This window comes from Hippopotamus amphibius, chromosome 9 (assembly GCF_030028045.1).
Source record: "Hippopotamus amphibius kiboko isolate mHipAmp2 chromosome 9, mHipAmp2.hap2, whole genome shotgun sequence".
Lineage (NCBI taxonomy): Eukaryota > Metazoa > Chordata > Mammalia > Artiodactyla > Hippopotamidae > Hippopotamus > Hippopotamus amphibius.
In genome coordinates, this window is record NC_080194.1 from 100,941,215 (window position 1) to 100,959,941 (window position 18,727).

Sequence of the window (18,727 nt, forward strand, 5' to 3'; positions counted from 1 at the left end):
TATATACTGCCTACAAGAGACTCTCTTCAGAGCTAAAGATACACACAGACTGAAAGTGAGGAGATAGAAAGAGATATTCCATGCAAACAGAAATGAAAAGAAGGCTGGGGTAGCTATACTTATATCAGATAAAATAGGCCTTAAGACAAAGACTAACAAGAGACAAAGAAGGGCATTACATAGTGATAAAGGGATCAATTCAACAAGAGGATATAACGTTAGTAAATACAACATAGGAGCACCTAAATATATAAAGCAAACGTTAACAGACATAAAAAGGGGAATTGAATAATACAATAATAGTATTGGACTTTAAAAATTTACATCAATGGAAAGATCACCCAGGCAGAAAATCAATAAGGAAACTGTGACCTTAAATGACATATTAGACAGACAGACTTAATACATATATATAGAACATTCCACCCCAAAATGGCAGAATATGCATTCTTTTCCACTGCACATGGAACATTCTACCAAATAGATTACATGTCATGCCACAAAACTAGTCTTAATAAATTTAAAAAGACTGAAATCATACGAAGCATCTTTTCCAACCACAATGGTATGAATAAATTACAATAAAAAACTGGAAAAATCAAAAACATGTGGAGGCTAAACAACCAATGGGTCAAACAATCTAACCTTATAACTTACAATCTAGTTCTTATCTAAAAGAACTAGAAAAAAAAGAACAAAGTCTAAAGATAATAGAAGGAAGAAAATAATAAAGAGCAAAAATAAATGAAATACAAACTGAAAAAGACAACAACAAAGATCAATGAAACTAACACCTGGTTTCTGAAAAGATAAACAAAATGGATAAACCTTTAGCCAGACTCCTCAAGAAGAAAAGGGCCCAAATAAACAAAATCAGAAATGAAACAAGAGAAGTTACAACTGACACCACAGAAATACAAAGGCTTATAAGAGATTACTACAGATAATTATACACCAACAAATTGGACAACTTAGAAGAAATGGATAAATGCCTAGAAACATACAATCTCCCAAGACTGAGCAGGAATAAACAGAAAATTTGAACAGACCAATCACGAATAATGAAATTGAGTCAGTAATCAAAAAACTCCCAACAAACAAAAGTCCAGGACAGGATGGCTTCACAGGTGAATTCTACCAAACATTTGAAGAAGAGTCTAACAACTATCTTCAAAGTATTCCAAAAAACGGAGGAAGGAATGTGTCCAAATCTGAGGAAGGATGCTAAGAGATCATTATCTCCCTGATACCAAAATCAAATAAAGACATTTCAAAAAAAAAAAAAAGTTACAGGCCACACCCCTGATGAAGAGAGATGCAGAAATCCTCAACAAAATATTAGCAAACGGAAATCAACAGCACATTAAAATGATCAAACACCATAACCAAGTGGGATTTATTCCAGGGATTGCAAGGATGGTTTAATATTTGCAAATCATTCAATATGATACACCACCTTACCAAATCAAAGGATAAAAATCATATGATCATCTCAATAGGTACAGAAAAAGCATCTGACACAATTCAGTATACATTTATGATAAAAACTCTCCAGAAAGCAGGCACGAGGGGAACATACCTCAATATAATAAAGGCCATACGTGACAAATCCACAATTAACATAATACTCAACAATGAAAAGCTGAAAGCTTTTCCTCTAAGATCAGGAACAAGACAAGAATGCCCACTCTCACCACTTTTTTTCAACGTAGCACTGGAAGTCTTAACCACAGAAATCAGACAGGAAAAAGAGATAAAATGCATCCAAATTGGGGACGAAGAAGTACAAGTCACTATTTGCCAATGACATACTATATACATATATATATACACACACACTATATATATGTACATATATGTGTATATATATATGTAAAAGCCTAAACACTCCACCAAAAAGCTATCAGAACTAATAAATGAATTCACTAAAGTTGCAGGATACAAAAATCAACTTCTACACACTAATAATGAGCTATCTGAAAGAAAAATTAAGAAACAATCCCAACTACCATCAAATCAAGAAGAATAAAATAGCTATGAATAAATTAACCAAGGAGTTCAAAACCTGTATTCTGAAAACTATAAGACACTGATGAAGGGAACTGAAGACAGCACAAATATATCTTGCTCATAGATGGCAAGAATTAATATTGTTAAAATGTCCATACTGCTCAAAGCAATCTATAGAGTCAATGCAATCCCTATCAAAATACCAATGACATTTTTTGCAGAACTTAAATAAATACTCCTAAAATTTGTTTGAACCACACAGGCACCAGATAGCCACAGCATCTTAAGAAAGAAGAACAAAGTTGGAGGTATCATGCTCCTTGATTTCAAACTATACTACAAAGCTATCGTAACCAAATCTGTATGATACTGTACAGTAGCCAAGGTATGGAAGCCACTGAAGTGTCCATTGATAGATGAATGGATAAAGAAGATGTAGTATATATACACTATAAACTATCACTCAGCCATAAAAAAGAATAACATCTTGCCATTTGTGACAATATGGAAGAAATTAGAGGGTATCATGCAACTCCACTGTATTCTGTGGACCCAGCTGCTGCATTTCAAGGACTGCCTGTAACTGACACAGCATTAAGATGTAAATGTTAAATTTAAATATACCTGCATTTCATTGACGTGTTCAATAAATATTTACAAGCATTTACTATGTGCTATCTATGAAAAATTTCAGTTGCTGCTCACATGGAGTTCACAGAAAGTTCATGTGCAAGTAAACAATATAGGAGAATGTGACAAGTTTAGCTGACCTCCATGGGCTGGAAATAATGGTAAATTGTTTCATAACATTTCATTCATTAAAAAAAAAAAAAAAAAAAAAAAAAACCTGACTACTGGGATTACAGTGAGGTTTTACAGAAACTAGTAGGAAATTAACAATACTCTGCATCAGCCAATAGTTATGCAACTATCTGTTTTGTTTCTTAATGTAATCACTATAAAAGGAAATAACTGTGGATAAGAAGTACAATTTCAGGAGAAGAAAGGATTTAGTTGCAACTTCTATTTTAGCTTTTAGAGCTCTCAAATGTGAATACTCTTGACTGCCTTGCAAATGACGTAACAGTATAGCCTTAAGGCTTTTTTACAGTCCAATAAAGTAGGGACTTCTCTGGTGGTCCAGTGGGTAAGACTCCATGCTCCCAGTGCAGGGGACCTGGGTTCGATCCCTGGTCAGGGAACTAGATTCTGCATGCATGCCACAACTAAGAATAGCATGCCACAACTAAGAATAGCATGCCACAACACAGATCCCACAATGCTGCAACTAAGACCCAGCGCAGCCAAAATAAATAAATAAGTATTAAAAAATAAAAAATAAAAGGGTCCAGTAAAGTAGATTTGAGTCTGGGCTTGCCATATCCTTAGCTTTGTTATCTTGGGGAGGCTACATAATCTTTCCTCATCTAGGAAATGGATAATATCAGTTACCCACAGCACTGTTTAATAGAAATAATATATGCGAAGCCTTTAATTACAGTATTTGTAACAGAGTAGGCAGTCAATGAAAGATAGCAGCTACTAATTACTATTATGCTTTACACTGGCTATGAAAGTTATATTCCAAACTAACATTGTTATTACAATTCCTGTTTATTCTTGAGGGGAAAAAAAAATGGATACTGCTTTTTAAATCTTTGGTAAGTTTACCATTGATGCTATTGAAACTTCCAATATTATCTGCGTTACGGTCTTCAGTAAGTGTTCAGATTGTGACTGAGTAGTGTTAATAGCATCCTTTTATTATATTTTCAAATGTGACACCTTAAATAAAATAAATCTAACAAAATTCTAAACTACTTTCAGAGCTCTTTGGTATTTCCTATACTGCTATAGAGGGGGTTTAAGGTAGAATGAAAAGCACATACAAATCACTCAGAGACCTGGGGTCTAGCCCCGCTTTGCTGTTAATTAACTGTAAGACCCTGGAAGAATCACCTATTCATTAAAGGCCTCCACTTTCTCACCTGCTAAAAAATGATTAGGAATATGAGTTTTCTCTTTAAAAGTTTATACTCTTGGGAGAGGTGGGAATGGAGAGTTGTGGTTTAAGGGGCACAGAGATTCAGTCTAGGATGATAAGAGGGTTCTGGAAATGGATAGAGGCAGTCGTTCACAGCAATGTGAATGTAATTAATGCTGTCAAACAGTACACGTAAAAATGGTTAAAATGGTAAATTTTATGATATATTTTACCACAATAAAGAATTTTACAATCTGTGCTCTGTAGCCCTTTAAGTTACACTCATTCACCGCCCCCCCCCCCCAATTCATTCAAACATTTATAAAGCGCTTATTATGAACCAAGCACTGTGATAGGGAATACAAACAGCAAGACCTGGAGCTGAGTGGGAAAAACAGACACATGTCCAAATAAGTGCTGTAAACTATCAGATGCTTCACAAAGGAAGCCAGAGTAGGAGCCACAAAACCAGGGGTGCATTATATCTGAGAGGGCTGGAAAAGCTTTATGAGAGGAAGACCCACAGGCTGAGTCTTAAAAGCACAGCACGTATTCACATGTGGATGATACGCATGACCAGCACTGTTCCTTCTCCCATAATTAACGTTTACATCTTCATGACTAGAAAAGGACAATTCTCTGACAGTGAAAACTCGAAGTATCTCTTAAATAATCAAGATAGTTAAAAGTTCAAACGTAGTAATCCCCTTCTTCACTATCACCAAAAAAAAAAAAAAAAAGAGAGGACAAAAAAATTCAAAAACCACTACATTAATCTCCAAGCAAGCCAAACCAACACTAGAATCACGATAGAAGCTACTTGGGTTTTCACTGCTAATTCAGGTAGATATGAAAGGGAAAAAGCACATCTTTTAAAAGATTCAATGTTGTTTATTTAAGAAGTAGAAGGCTAACATAATGGGTCTTATTATAGCACTAAAATAAGGTATTATTTGAATAGTTTGCTTAGAGAAACTTAATGACTCATTTAGGACACCACTGCTGCTGTATCAGTGCAGCGTTAAACCGGTGCCCTGAAGAGTCTGGACCCTTCAAATAGGAGAGCAGTTTACTTTCAGGGAGCACCTTTGTTTTCACTGGGAACTGGGACTATAAACAAGACTCACATTTCCATTATCTTACGTCTAATTTTATCAAAAGCTGTTTGGTTTAAAATAAACTAATCTTCGAAAGCCCTTGAAATCCTAAACATATTAAGAACAAAGAAAGAGACCAGTCAAATATTTCAATGTTACAAAATGCCAAAAAAGAAAAAAGATGGAGGGTGGGGGTGTTTAGAAGATTTATATGAAACATATGGAATGAGGAGGCTTTTCTCCCCAAAATAAAAAATATTCATTTGGTGTCAGTTAATAAAGCATTGCCAAAAGGGAATAAATGCAAAGGCTTAAGACCTAGAAAAGTTGGGAATGCCCATCACCAACATTTATCAATGGCTATTTGTAGCTCTACAAGGAGAGATCATCCTTCAGCAGATAAGCTTACAGTAAGACCTCCTTTTTGTTACATATTTTGGCTCAGATCACCAGGTCACTGAGCGCCTGAGACACCAACTGCTTTCCAGTCGTAGTGTAGCATCCTCTTCTTATTCAAGGTACTTGCTATTAGCAATTTTCTATGAATAGCTATTAGCCTATGTACCATAGATTAGCTTTGTTTTTTAAAGAAAAAACAAAACAAAAACAAAAGAGGTAAAAAGTAACATACAGAAACTGCATGGGACAATAAGAAAAACAGGAAATGAGGACTCAGAGAGCCTGAGTTCTGCCATCAGAGAAGCCAGTGACAATGTTAAGCCATTTACTAGCTTTTAGCTTTAAATTATTTGGGTACTTTAAAAATAACAAGTATGAATGGATGTATATATTTAAGTAGAACCATTATTTCAAACAAAAGTTTCCCTGGAAGCTTCAGGATACATAAAGAAGAAAATGGGGCTGCTCTGATTGAAGACAAAATGGGAGCCTGGAGTCCTGCCCAAATAACGCTCCTGTGTCCTGGGGGGGACGGGGGGTGCGATGGGTATACCTCCGCAGAACCCCTAGGCTACTCAATGTACTATTTAAAACTGCTGGAATAGATAAGTGGATGTTTCACATTCTTACATTTCACAGACCAGGAAAAGTTCAAAAAGATTTTGAAAGAACATAATATCTAAATAAATAAATAAATTTAGCTTTGCCTTATAAAACTATTGCTAGCCAAAAAAATATATATTTTAAACCAGTTTTAGGAAACACCTCCAGACCATCTCTCAGGTATATTTAAGTTCTAAAAGTATACAATTTCTTCTACTCCTATCGTGAAAGAACTAACCAAAACCACTTCAGGTATCCAAGAAATTATTTCCTAAGACTACTGTTCGTTAAGTACATTAACAAAGTGCCCCAGAGTCACTAAAATAAAAAAAGTAATTAAAAAATAAAAAGAGAAAATCAAATTAAAATTTACAGTGGCTTAACCTCAAAATGTACAACCTTAAAACATACATCATTTTAATTATTTTCATATAATTTCCCCCACACCTAAAAAATAAGAACTATAAGCATCACCTGTAATTACAGTATAGTCCAAGCAATGCTTAACTTTCAGATGTTTAAGTGACTCTGAGCTGTTTCCTACTCTTTGCTCCTTCATACTCAGTGTTCAGTTTCATCAACCACATACTTTATTTCTTTACATTTCTGTAAAATCTTTCCAGCCACCAGAGGCTGGTACAAGCACTTGAGACCATCAAAGTGACCTGAGGAAATCTAGCTGGAAAATGAGGTAAAGTTGTATTTCTAGGATTATGTAACCTCCCTGAACTGAAAAAGCAATGTGGTCTATTCATCATTGCTACAACTACTTTTTCAGATCTCAGTTTAAAATTTCTAACGTATAAGAATATATAACAGCTAAAGTAAAAGTCAAACATTCTTTAGCAGTTCAAATATTTCTCTGCTAAAGAAAGTCTTAATACCTAAAGACCTCTCTCCCTCAAATCACTAGACGTTTGGGTACCCTGAAAACTTTCTTAGGAGTTTCAACTTCATATTTCTCTCCAACTCCTGACACTGCACATAACACATTCTAGGCAGATCTTAGATCTATCTTTTAACAAATAGCTGTATCAGCTTTCTGAGAGGTCCATTCCAATTTTATTTTACTGCACTCCAACTTCAAAACAATTTTTCTTAGAATACTTACTACGTATGGAGAAGCATCATTTATAAAATTGAAAACTCACAATATCATTAAACCTTCTCTTTTCTGGGAAATAAAGAAAATTCCATCAACTTTTATTCTAACACATTGTTCCAATTTTTAAAGCAATACTCTGTGTCTTCTATGTTCCTCCTCCTATAACATGATGTTTGCTAAATGAAGCACAAAACAAGGTAGAAAACAGTTTTGTGAGTCTCCCTTTCTCACACTTCCAGTTTCTATGCACTGATTTCTTGAAATAGCTATAAATGGGTAGGACACCTCCAGTGATATAGTAAGTCTACAAACACCACTTTCTTTCACCACTAAGGTATCTTTTAGATATAGGTTCAGTGACTGAAGGCTGCTCTGGATGGAAGCTGACCAGAAGGCCTCAGAAGGAAACAACCTCAAGTCACACAATGATTATGTTTAAACATATTAAAGAGAAGGCAAAGTTTACTCTAAAACTGAGACATAACCATCATTTAAAGCATGTACATATGTTCTGAACTTTCAATTATGTCCATTGATCTGTATGTTATCCTTGTGCCAGTGCTTAGACTATCTTGACTGCTGTAGTTTTAAAATTGGGAAGTATGTCTTCCAATCTTTTTCCTTTTCAACAATGTTTTGGCTGTTCTGGGTCCGTCGCATTTTCATATAAATTTTAGAATCAACTTGTCAATTCTTGCAAAAAAGGAGCTTGGATATCGCTAAGAATAGCATTACATCTGTATGTTGATTTGGGGAATATTTCCTCCTTAACAATATTAAGTCTTCTGGTCCATAAACATAGAATGTCTTTCTCTTTAAACATTAAGATTTTTCAGTAAGTTTTTTTTTTGCAATTCTCAGAATAGGAGTTTTGTCATTCTTGGGTTAAACTTAGTCCTAAGACTTTTCTTATTTTTAGTGCTATTTTATTTTATTTTTTTAGAACTTTTATTGAGATACAGTTAACATACAATAAACTGTATATATTTAGAGTGTACAATTTGGTGCTATTTTAAATGGAATTATTTTCTTAATTCCTATTTCAGTTTATTCATTGATAATGCATAGAAATACCATTGGGTTTTGTGTGTTGACCTTGTATCTTACAACCTTGCTGAACTAATTCATTCTAGTGGTTTTTGGTTGATGTCTTAGGATTTTTTATATACAAAACAATATCGTCTGCAGGTAGAGATAGTTTTATTCCTTCCAGTCTAGATACCCTTTATTATTTTTCTTGTCTAATTGCCTGTTTATAACCTCCAGTGCATTGTTGAATAAAAGTAGTGAAAGCAGGAAAAAATAAATAAATAAATAAAGCATGTACATGCACACACACAAACAACTGGAAAACCTGATAGTTATTCTCATATATTTCTTCTTAGACATCACAGAACTTTGGGCCAGCACCTCTTTACAGAGTCCCTCCAACATCTTCTGGGTCTGTTTCCAAAGAGGCACCTGAAAAGCTGTTAAGAGCCTCCATCCTCTGTCACCTTCACTTGAAAAGAAGCTAGGTACAAAAAGGTTAGTCCAAGCTAATTCTTTGGCCTCCATGAGTCAGCCTGAACCTGTCACTGCTGTCAGTCCTTGGTGTCCTGAGGAATGTCCGAGTCCTGGCTACAACCTGTCCTCTCACCTCTCTGCTAACATTACTCATAAGAGGAAATCTAAAAAAGAGGGGATATATGTATATGTATAGCTGATTCATTTTGCTGTACAGTAGAAACTAACACAATCTTGTAAAGCAACTATACTCCAATAAAAATTAATTAAAAAAAAAAAGAGGGCTGCCGTCTCTGAGCACTCACACAAGGCTGTGAAATGGAGGCCACTCAACTCTTCAGAGCAATACTAAAACACAGTCCCTGTCTACTGAAAGCTCCTGGCTGAGCAGCAAAGCCATGTTCTTTTCTGTGTTCCCAGAGCAGTCCTTGACACTTATACAGAAATGAGACAACCTCTTGACAAGGAAGTCCTCCTCCTTTCTTAGACATCAGGAAACAAACACACATGACAAACATGGAAGGGATGTGGAGTGGAGGGATGGCCTGGCTTGAGGAGTTCACCTTAGAGGTCTTCCTCAGCAGCAAAACCTAACTCTGATGGCCTTTCAATTCCCAGTTGGCACAGTTTCAAAACCAAATATAAGGACAGCAACTTACAGGGAAATAGAAGAAGAGGCACAAGAGGCAGGCTCAAGGGTGAGAGCTATTTCTTTCTTACAGCTTAAACCAGTACAAAAGATGAAACACACGTATCAACAAGTATAAAAAATAAACGAGATGTACTAATACACACAAATACACACAAAGGAAATACAGTAACAGGGCTTTCTTTTGGCTCCAGATTGTACTGATGTCTTTCATTTTACAATTTCATGTGCAGAAAGAAATGAGAGGTTCTTAGTAAAATAAAATGATTTACTTTTATGCTGAACATGCAATATTCATAAATATCAAATTCTTTCCTCAGATATAAGATTTTCTTCTTAAATTTAAATTTTTCCCACTACAGTCCCTGAGATCTCATTTCTATGCCATGACAGTTTACATCTGCATTTTAAAGCAAATGCAGAATCCACCACCTGATTTAGCAGTCAGGCTACCCTCGTTTTCGGGCACCTTTGAAGACAAAGTGATATTTAATACTGAATATAAGCAGTCTTTTCATCTCACACTGATGAGTAATTGCTTCTCACTTCAGAACTACAGCATGAGTTATCATCTCTAACTTGCTCTCTAAGTGCTATGGTCAGCATAGAAATAAATGACAAAGAACATTATGGGATTACTCAAGGGAATCGGGTCTCTGCTAACTGCTAAGAAGAAAGCACAGCTAGTCAGGCATAGCTCAATGAGATACAGCATGAGAAATGACATACGTTTCTGTGCCCTGGTTCTAGGAAATCATTTCTACTAAATGTCCTCAGAATGTGGAAGCTGAACCTTCCCTGGTGTCAAACACACCAGATAAATATTATAGCTGCACATGGTGTTCACAATTGTACATATATTTGAAAGGAACTGTACATTTACACTTGCTGAAAACGTTTGCTTACAGAAAATAGTGAGGGTGGGAGATACAGAGCGCTTCCCCCTAGGTTCTAGGAGTTGAAGCAACCAGTACTTTCAGCATTATCTATCATCAAGTTGGCTTCACAGAGGCTGTCTCTCTAGTCTGAAGGTGACATAGTATAAAATTCTATCAGGCCTGGCCCACAGAGTCAACCATCTCCTATACTTAATACACACAAAACACATTGGAATAATGGTGAGGGAAGGAGGGCAAAGCCCAATAAACAAATTATTTTATGTATTTTTCATCCTGCGCCACAGAGGAAACAAATGAATATGAGAAAGCAAATGACACACATACACGGACTTAAATACAATTCAAATGTCATGATATATAAATAAATATAAAATGCATCTGGAAAAAAAGAGTATTTAAATTCCATTCAATGTTACAAACATTTTTCTTATTACAATATAAACCCTTACCTTTGCTTGTCTCTTACTGGCCTCTCTTCTGGCTTCCCTTTCTTTCAGTCTTTTCTCCTATGGAGGAGGGGGAAAATCAGCAACATATAAACTCGTCCAGTAGGTGTAAATCAGACCATATGTTCATAACGATTTTTCTTAAGCCAAATGGTTAGGCATATTCACTTTTCAACAGGTATTTACTAAGTACCTACTATGGGATTGGCATAAATTTTCATAACATTAAGTATGCATCAAACAGATCTGGAATCAAATTACAGTTAGACCATTTACAAGCTGTGCAGTTTTGGGAAACTTATTCACTACCTCTCATTTTCTCATCTAAACATGGAGATAACAGAGGCACACATTTCATAAAATCAGTACAAGAATTACATAAAATAACACAAATGCTTATTAGCACAATGTCTGACATATGACTGGTTCACAATGTTGGCTATTAAAATAAAAAGGAATAAATGCAGTAATGACTATTTCCCTTTTCCTCTAAGAGCAGAATTTATAAAGGATATGAAATCCTCATCCTTGGGTTCTTAGAAAAGTGGCAATATTTTTCTCAAAACAAAAACAATTGAAGATGATTCTGATAAGCACCTTATTTTATTGAATTGCTTTATAATTTCCCCATTAGTTTTCCAATGATCATAAAACAGGCAGAAAATGCAGCACTAATGTTTTCAAAATAAGAAAAATAAATACGTGTAATAATATAATTCAAAACAGCAAAATGAAGCTAAGGTTGAAAAAAATTTTGTTTTAATTAAAACACCTCTTTTCCTCTTCAAAAAATAAAATGGTAAAACAATATAAAGGCTAGTCTCAATCCAAAATTCATAGCTAACATATTTTAAATATATTTTAAATTTAATGAATTACTAGATCAATGTAAAAAGTGAATAAACCACAAATAATTCTTTCATGAAGTAATATAAAACTGTGACCATGATTCTTTTACCTTAATATCCACTAACGTGAGAATTAACAATTATTTCAGTCTGGACAATCTATAATTATCACTATGCTTTCATACATGGCTTTCTCCAGATTCAAGAACCAATTCTAACACATACTCCAGAGACAGACCTGAGGCTGCTCTGTTGCTCACAGCACCGAAAAGGGCAGGAAATTGATACAATCCATACTATACACCCTATCTAGGTTTACAGATTCCTTTGTAATAAAGTAAGCACGTTTAAGTGTTAAAAGTTTCAAAAGGGGTTAAATACTAAGTAATACAAAGAGGAGGGGAGTCCAGAGAACTTAAAGGTTCAGTTTTTATAGCTTTAGATTGCACAGCAGGAAAGATAAATTCTAAGTGAAACTAACAAAAATTCAAATTCAAATGGCAACTGTTCCTGTGTCATAACACTAAATAATGCATCATGTTAAATTATTCTTTTCTGTGATTATTAGTCTTTTTCTACACTAGTTTTGGAGAAAATAGGTATTGCTCTGACTTCCAAATAAAACATACAACTAAAAGGCTAGGTAAAACTTAATCAATATGCAATTATACAGAGAAACATTCTAAAGATTATTTGTAAGTTCCAAGATCACAGTCAGGGAAAAAGGAAAGATGAAGAAATCAAAACTAAGAATGTGATTTTTTCGTTGTCAAAGAGCTTAGTAAGTGAAAGACTGATCTTAAACATGGGTCTCCATGTGCCAAGTCTAATGCTTTTTTCGGATACATTCTAAAAAAATTTAAAAGTCAGGATTTGGAGAATATAACAGGTGTGACCTTAATAGAAAAAAACTAAAACCTAGCATTATTTTACCAAGCAGCACTGAATGCAATAGTTACTGAGACACTACACGTGAATCGGTTTTCTCATGGGTTATTCGTGGCTCCAGCACACGCCTATACCTCTTCTCTCCTCATTAGAAAGCTTACTCAGCTTTGCTAGATATAGTTTTTATCTTAACAGCATGTTTTACCCAAATGTTGCATTTCCTTTTATTATTAATAATGCTCTGCTACCATATGGGTCTTTCATCCTGAGAGCATTTTTTCCTGATAGCATTTTATGTACATTATTTAATAGATTTTTGCCTGTTTCCTGTGCAGAAAAAAATAATTTTAATATTAATAATATTAAATTATTTTATTTATGTTTTAATATTATTAATAGTAACATTATAAATAATTAATAATTAATTAACCACATTTAACTGTCACACAAATTGTTGTTGTAATTATTCAGTAATTGGCCTTCTCCCAACACACAAGAGTATCTGAAAATTCAAAAGTTTCACTTCAAAGTTCCAAAGAATAACTTCGATATGTTCACATCCCTCTAAACAAGTAAACACAATCTCTCTTATGGGGCTTTTCATCTAGCCACTTTAATCATAGCAGGAAAAAACATATTAATAAATTTCCACTACCACTGAACTCCGGTATTAATTTATTATAGTCAATGAAGAACAGTTTAAATTTCAAAATTTAAATTGGCTATCAGAGTTCACATGTGCATGCAAGTAGAATAATTTTCCCTCCTAAGATTTCTGCTACAAGTCTCAGATGCATCAGGGATATTCGAAATCTTTGACATATGAAATGAACATGACCAGGACAGGAAAATGAAGCATAAAAAAAGAACAAACTTTCAATACTGGGTGAAACAAAAAGAAAATTAGAAAACTTCTCTTTCTTATCTTAAAAAGATGTATTAACACTCTATCTGAAGAGGCAAAAATAAACATTAGTCTCTAAACAGCAGAGAATAGGAAGAAGAATTATGGTAATGCAAAATTTGGGAAATGGATATAGGGAAGAAAGTACAATTTTTTCTTTGCTAAGGCAGGAAAGAAGTTCTTTTTTTAAAAGAAGAGTATATGAATCATAGATGCTATAAATGACAAGACACAAAAATAAAAGGCTGGATTACAATGACTAGCGGAAAAATATAATTGAATTTTATTAGATTCAGTTAACTGAGGCTCTTCAATGCCCCCACGTCACTTAATTTTATGTAGTTTAAATACTTTAAATCCTTTCTTCTCCTATTTCACTTTTTAGGATTGGTACCAAAAGGTATTTTATGCCAACAAAAAGAAGGCACAATTTTATCTTTAGTTTTGCCATTCTACAAATGATTAAGTATAAGAAGATCATGAAATTCAATAATAAAAATCAAATTCACAAGAGACAAGAAAACAGAAAAATACATTTCAAGGTATAAAATACTCCTTTATAGACATTACTATATGTCTTTTGGCTGCTCACACACTACAGGTCCTTAGCTTCCAGAAAAGAATGTAGCATGAAATATGAATTTCAACAGCAGGCAGGATTATGTATTTAAACCATTTTCATTCCATGGTGCTTGGAAATCTGTAGATTTGGAAACCCATGTCTTTCAGGAGGTGGTGGAAGCAGGTAACCTATCTGAATCAGTCTCAGGCAACTGTGTCAGTTTGGTAAGGAGTGGAGTTCCCAGCTGTCACATAAAGAAGGAGGGAACATCAATCCTCATCACAATATTACAGGAACTTCTTTTTCAGGGAAGAAAATTGTATCAACAAAAGTAAGTAAAAGAATGATTACAAGGAGGATAGGATCAAGATGGAGGAATAGGAGGACGTGCGCTCACTCCCTCTTGCAACAGCACCAGTATTACAACTAACTGCTGAACAATCATCGACAGAAAGACACTGGAACTCACCAAAAAAGACACCCCACATCCAGAGACAAAGGAGAAGCCACAATGAGATGGTTGGAGGGGCGCAATCCCATTAAAATCAAATCCCATAGAGGCTTCCTAGGTGGTGCAGTGGTTCAGAATCCGCCTGCCAATACAGGGGACATGGGTTCGATCCCTGCCCCAGGAATATCCCATAACCTGTGGAGCAACTAAGACTGTGTGCCACAACTACTGAGCCTGAACTTTACAGCCAGTGAGCCACAACTATTGAGCCCATGTGCTGCAAGTACTAAAGCCCACACGCCTAGAGCCCGCGCTCTGCAACAAGAGAAGCCATGGCAATGAGGAGCCTGCGCACCACAACGAAGAGTAGCCCCCACTCACCGCGATTAAAAAGAAAGCCCGCACACAGCAAAAAAAAGACCCAGCATGGCCAATAACATAAATAAATAAAAAAATTGAAAAAAAAAAATCAAATCCCATAAATGCTGGGTGGGTGACTCACAAACTGGAAAAGAGTTATAATGCAGAAGTTCACCCACTAAAGTGAGGGTTCTGAGCCCCACGTCAGGCTTCCGAACCTGGGAGTCCAGCAACAGGAGGAGTAATCCCCAGAGAATCAGGTTTTGAAAGCAAGTGGGATTTGATTGCAGGACCTTCACAGGACTAGGGGAAACAGAGACTCCACTCTTGGAGGGCACACAAAAAGTGTGCTCACCAGGACCCAGGGGGAAGGAGCAGTGACCCCACAGGAGACTGAACCAGACCTACCTGCTGGTGTTGGGGGGTTGCCTGTGGAGGTGGGGGCCAGCTGTGGCTCGCCAAGGAGATGGAGGCACTGGTGGCAGGGGTTCTGGGAAGTGCTCATCGGCATGAGCCCTCCCAGAGTCCTCCATTAGCCCCACCAAAGAGTCTGCGAGCTCCAGGGCTAGGTGGCCTCAGGCCAAATGATCAACAGGGTGGGAACACAGCCCCACACGTTGGCAGACAAGCAGATTAAAGTTTAACTGAGCTCTGCCCACCCAGCCCTACCCATCAACAGTCCCTCCCATCAGGAAGCATGCACAAGCCTCCTAGATGGCTTCCTCCACAAGAAGGCAGACAGCAGTATCAAACAGTATCAACAGTATTTCGTCTTGTGGAATTGAAAACCACAGCCACAGAAAGACAGAGAAAATGAAAAAGCAGAGGACTTTGTACCAGATGAAAGGACAGGATAAAACCCCAGAAAAACAACTAAAGGAAGAGGAGATAGGCACCCTTCCAGAAAAAGAATTCAGAATAATGATGGTGAAGATGATCCAGGACTTTGAAAAAAGATTGGATGCAAAGATCGAAAAGTTTACCAGTACCTAGAAGAATTAAAGAGCAAACAAACAGAGATATGCAACACAATAACTGAAATGAAAAATACACTAGAAGGAACCAATAGCAGATTAACTGAGGCAGAAGGACGAATAAGTGAGCTGGAAGACAGAATGGTGATAATCACTGATGTGGAAAAGAATAAAGAAAAAAGAATGAGAAGAACTGAAGACAGTCTAATAGACCTCTGGGACAATGTTAAATGCACCAACATTCGCATTATATGGGTTCAGGAAGGAGAAGAGAGAGAGAAAGGACCCAAGAAAATATTGGAAGAGAGTATAGTTGAAAACTTCCCTAATATGGGAAAGGAAATAGCTACCCAAGTCCAGGAAGTGCAGAGAGTCCCAGGCAGGATAAACCCAAGGAGAAACACACCAAGACATATAGTAGTCAAACTGACAAAAATTAAAGACAAAAGTTATTAAAAGCAACAAGGGAAAAACAACAAATAACATACAAGGGAACTCCCATAAGGGTAACAGCCGATTTCTCAGCAGAAACTCTGCAAGCCAGAAGGGAATGGCATGATATATTTAAAGTGATGAAAGGGAAGAACCTACAACCAAGAATACTCTACCCGGCAAGGATCTCATTCAGATTTGAGGGAGAAATCAAAAGCTTTACAGATAAGCAACAGCTAAGAGAATTCAGCACCACCAAACCAGCCCTACAACAAATGCTACAGGAACTTCCCTAAGCGGGAAACATAAGAGAAGAAAAGGACCTATAAAAACATAAACAAAACAATTAAGAAAATGATAATAGGAACATACATATTGATAATCACTTTGAATGTAAATGGACTAAATGCACCAACCAAAAGACACACACTGGCTGAATGGATACAAAAACAAGACCCATATATAGGCTGTCTCAAAGAGACCCACTTCAGACCTAGGGACACATACAGACTGAAAGTGAGGGGATGGAAAAAGATATTCCATGCAAATGGAAACCAAAAGAAAGCTGGAATAGCGATACTCATATCAGATAAAATAGACTTTAAAATAAAAAATGTTACAAGAGACAAGAAAGGACATTACATAAAGATCAAGGGATCAATCCAAGAAGAGGAGATAACAATTATAAACATATATGCACTCAACATAGGAGCACCTCAATACATAAGGCAAATGCTAACAACTATGAAAGAGGAAACTGACAGGAACACAATAAAAATGGGGGACTTTAACACCCCACTTACACCAATGGACAGATCATCCACACAGAAAATTAATAAGGAAACACAAGCTTTAAATGACACAAGAAATCAGCTGGATTTAATAGATATCTATAGGACATTACATCCAAAAACAGCAGATTACACATTCTTCTCAAGTGCACATGGAACATTCTCCAGGTTAGATCACATTTTGGGTCATAAATCAAGCCTTGGTAAATTCAACAAAATTGAAATCGTATCAAGCATCTTTTCTGACCACAATGCTATGAGATTAGAAATCAATTACTGGAAAAAAACTGTAAAAAACACAAACACATGGAGGCTAAACAATACACTACTAAGTAACCAAGAGATCACTGAAGAAATCAAAGAGGAAATCAAAAAATTCCTAGAGACAAATGACAATGAAAACATAATGATCCAAAACCTATGGGATGCAGCAAAGGCAGTTCTAAGAGGGAAGTTTATAGCAATACAATCCTACCTCAAGAAACAAGAAAAATCCCAAATAAACAATCTAAACTTACACCTAAAGAAACTAGAGAAAGAAGAGCAAACAAAACCCAAAGTTAGTAGACAAACTGGGACATTTGTAGAGACATGGATGGACCTAGAGAGTGTCATACAGAGTGAAATGAGTCAAAGAGAAAACCACATATCGTATATTAACACATATATGTGGACTATAGAAAAATGGTACAAATCAACCAGTTTGCAAGGCAGAAATAGAGACACAGATGTAGAAAACAAACATATGGGCAGCAAGTGGGGAAAGCAAGGGAGGGTTGGGGGGGGGGAATGAATTGGGAGATTGGGATACCAAATTGTACACTCTAAATATATGCTATTTATTGTCTGTTAACTGTATCTCAATAAAAGTTCTTAAAAAAGAAAAAGAAGAATGATTACGAGGATTTTTGGCCCTGAAAATAGCCCCTGCCCTCCAGGAACAAAATCCCAGTAAGCCCAAATCCCTCCTGGGAAATAAGAACACAACAAGGTTCTCTGATCTGTTACCTATAGTTTCATCTGAAAAACATAAAAATTGGTCTTCCATATGTAAACCTATAACAACTACAATAAGGATATGAAGACACGTAGAAAAACAAATTTACATAGGAACACTGATTCACTAATCAATTCCTTCAAATGTTTGCTGAGCTACTTTGTTCCAGGCCCCATGGTGGGCTCTGGGTTTACAGGGATGGGCAAAATAGACACAGCCAAGCTTCCCCTCGTCTTTATAGTCTACGACCTAATCTTGTTAGATCCCTGAATTTCATAGCACCAAACTCTGTCCCTGCTCCTCAAGCACTCCAGCTACTGACCATCAGTCTAACAATCGCCCCACCTCTAAAAGCACCAAATGGTGTTTAAAAAAAAAAATCCACAAAACAAAGAACTTAATAAAAATAGAGAGAATAAACAGGTCAAAGACTTGCTACAAAGTTGATAAGACCTCTATAATTGAGTATTTATCTCATTTTGGATGCAGGATATGAAAAAGGGCCCAAGTACCCAGATGTTGGACTGAATATTAAAAGAAGCTATATACTCATGAGAATAAGAAGAAGAGACTTCCCAGGTAGACATCTCTAAATTATAGGCAAAGTTTCTTCTTTTTTTTTAATACATCTTTCTTGGAGTATAATTGCTTTACAATGTAGTATGAGTTTCTGCTGTACAACAAAGTGAATCAGCTCCATGTATCCCCATATTCCCTTCTTTCTGAGCCTCCCTCCCACCCTCACTATCACACCTCTCTAGGTTGTGATAAAGCACCAGGCTGATCTCCCTGTGCTCTGCAGCAGCTTCCCACCAGCCATCT

The 18,727-nt window shown here is 36.1% G+C and overlaps 1 protein-coding gene across 2 annotated transcripts in view; it reads right to left on the minus strand.

Annotated features, from left to right (window-relative positions):
• DDX10 (DEAD-box helicase 10) overlaps nucleotides 1-18,727 on the minus strand; it is a 274,783-nt gene that overhangs the window by 77,403 nt on the left and 178,653 nt on the right. For both annotated transcript variants that reach the window (XM_057750938.1, XM_057750939.1), the window contains exon 16: nucleotides 10,702-10,758. In XM_057750938.1, coding sequence (XP_057606921.1) covers nucleotides 10,702-10,758 — 57 coding nt within the window. The remainder of the gene's footprint in view (nucleotides 1-10,701; nucleotides 10,759-18,727) is intronic.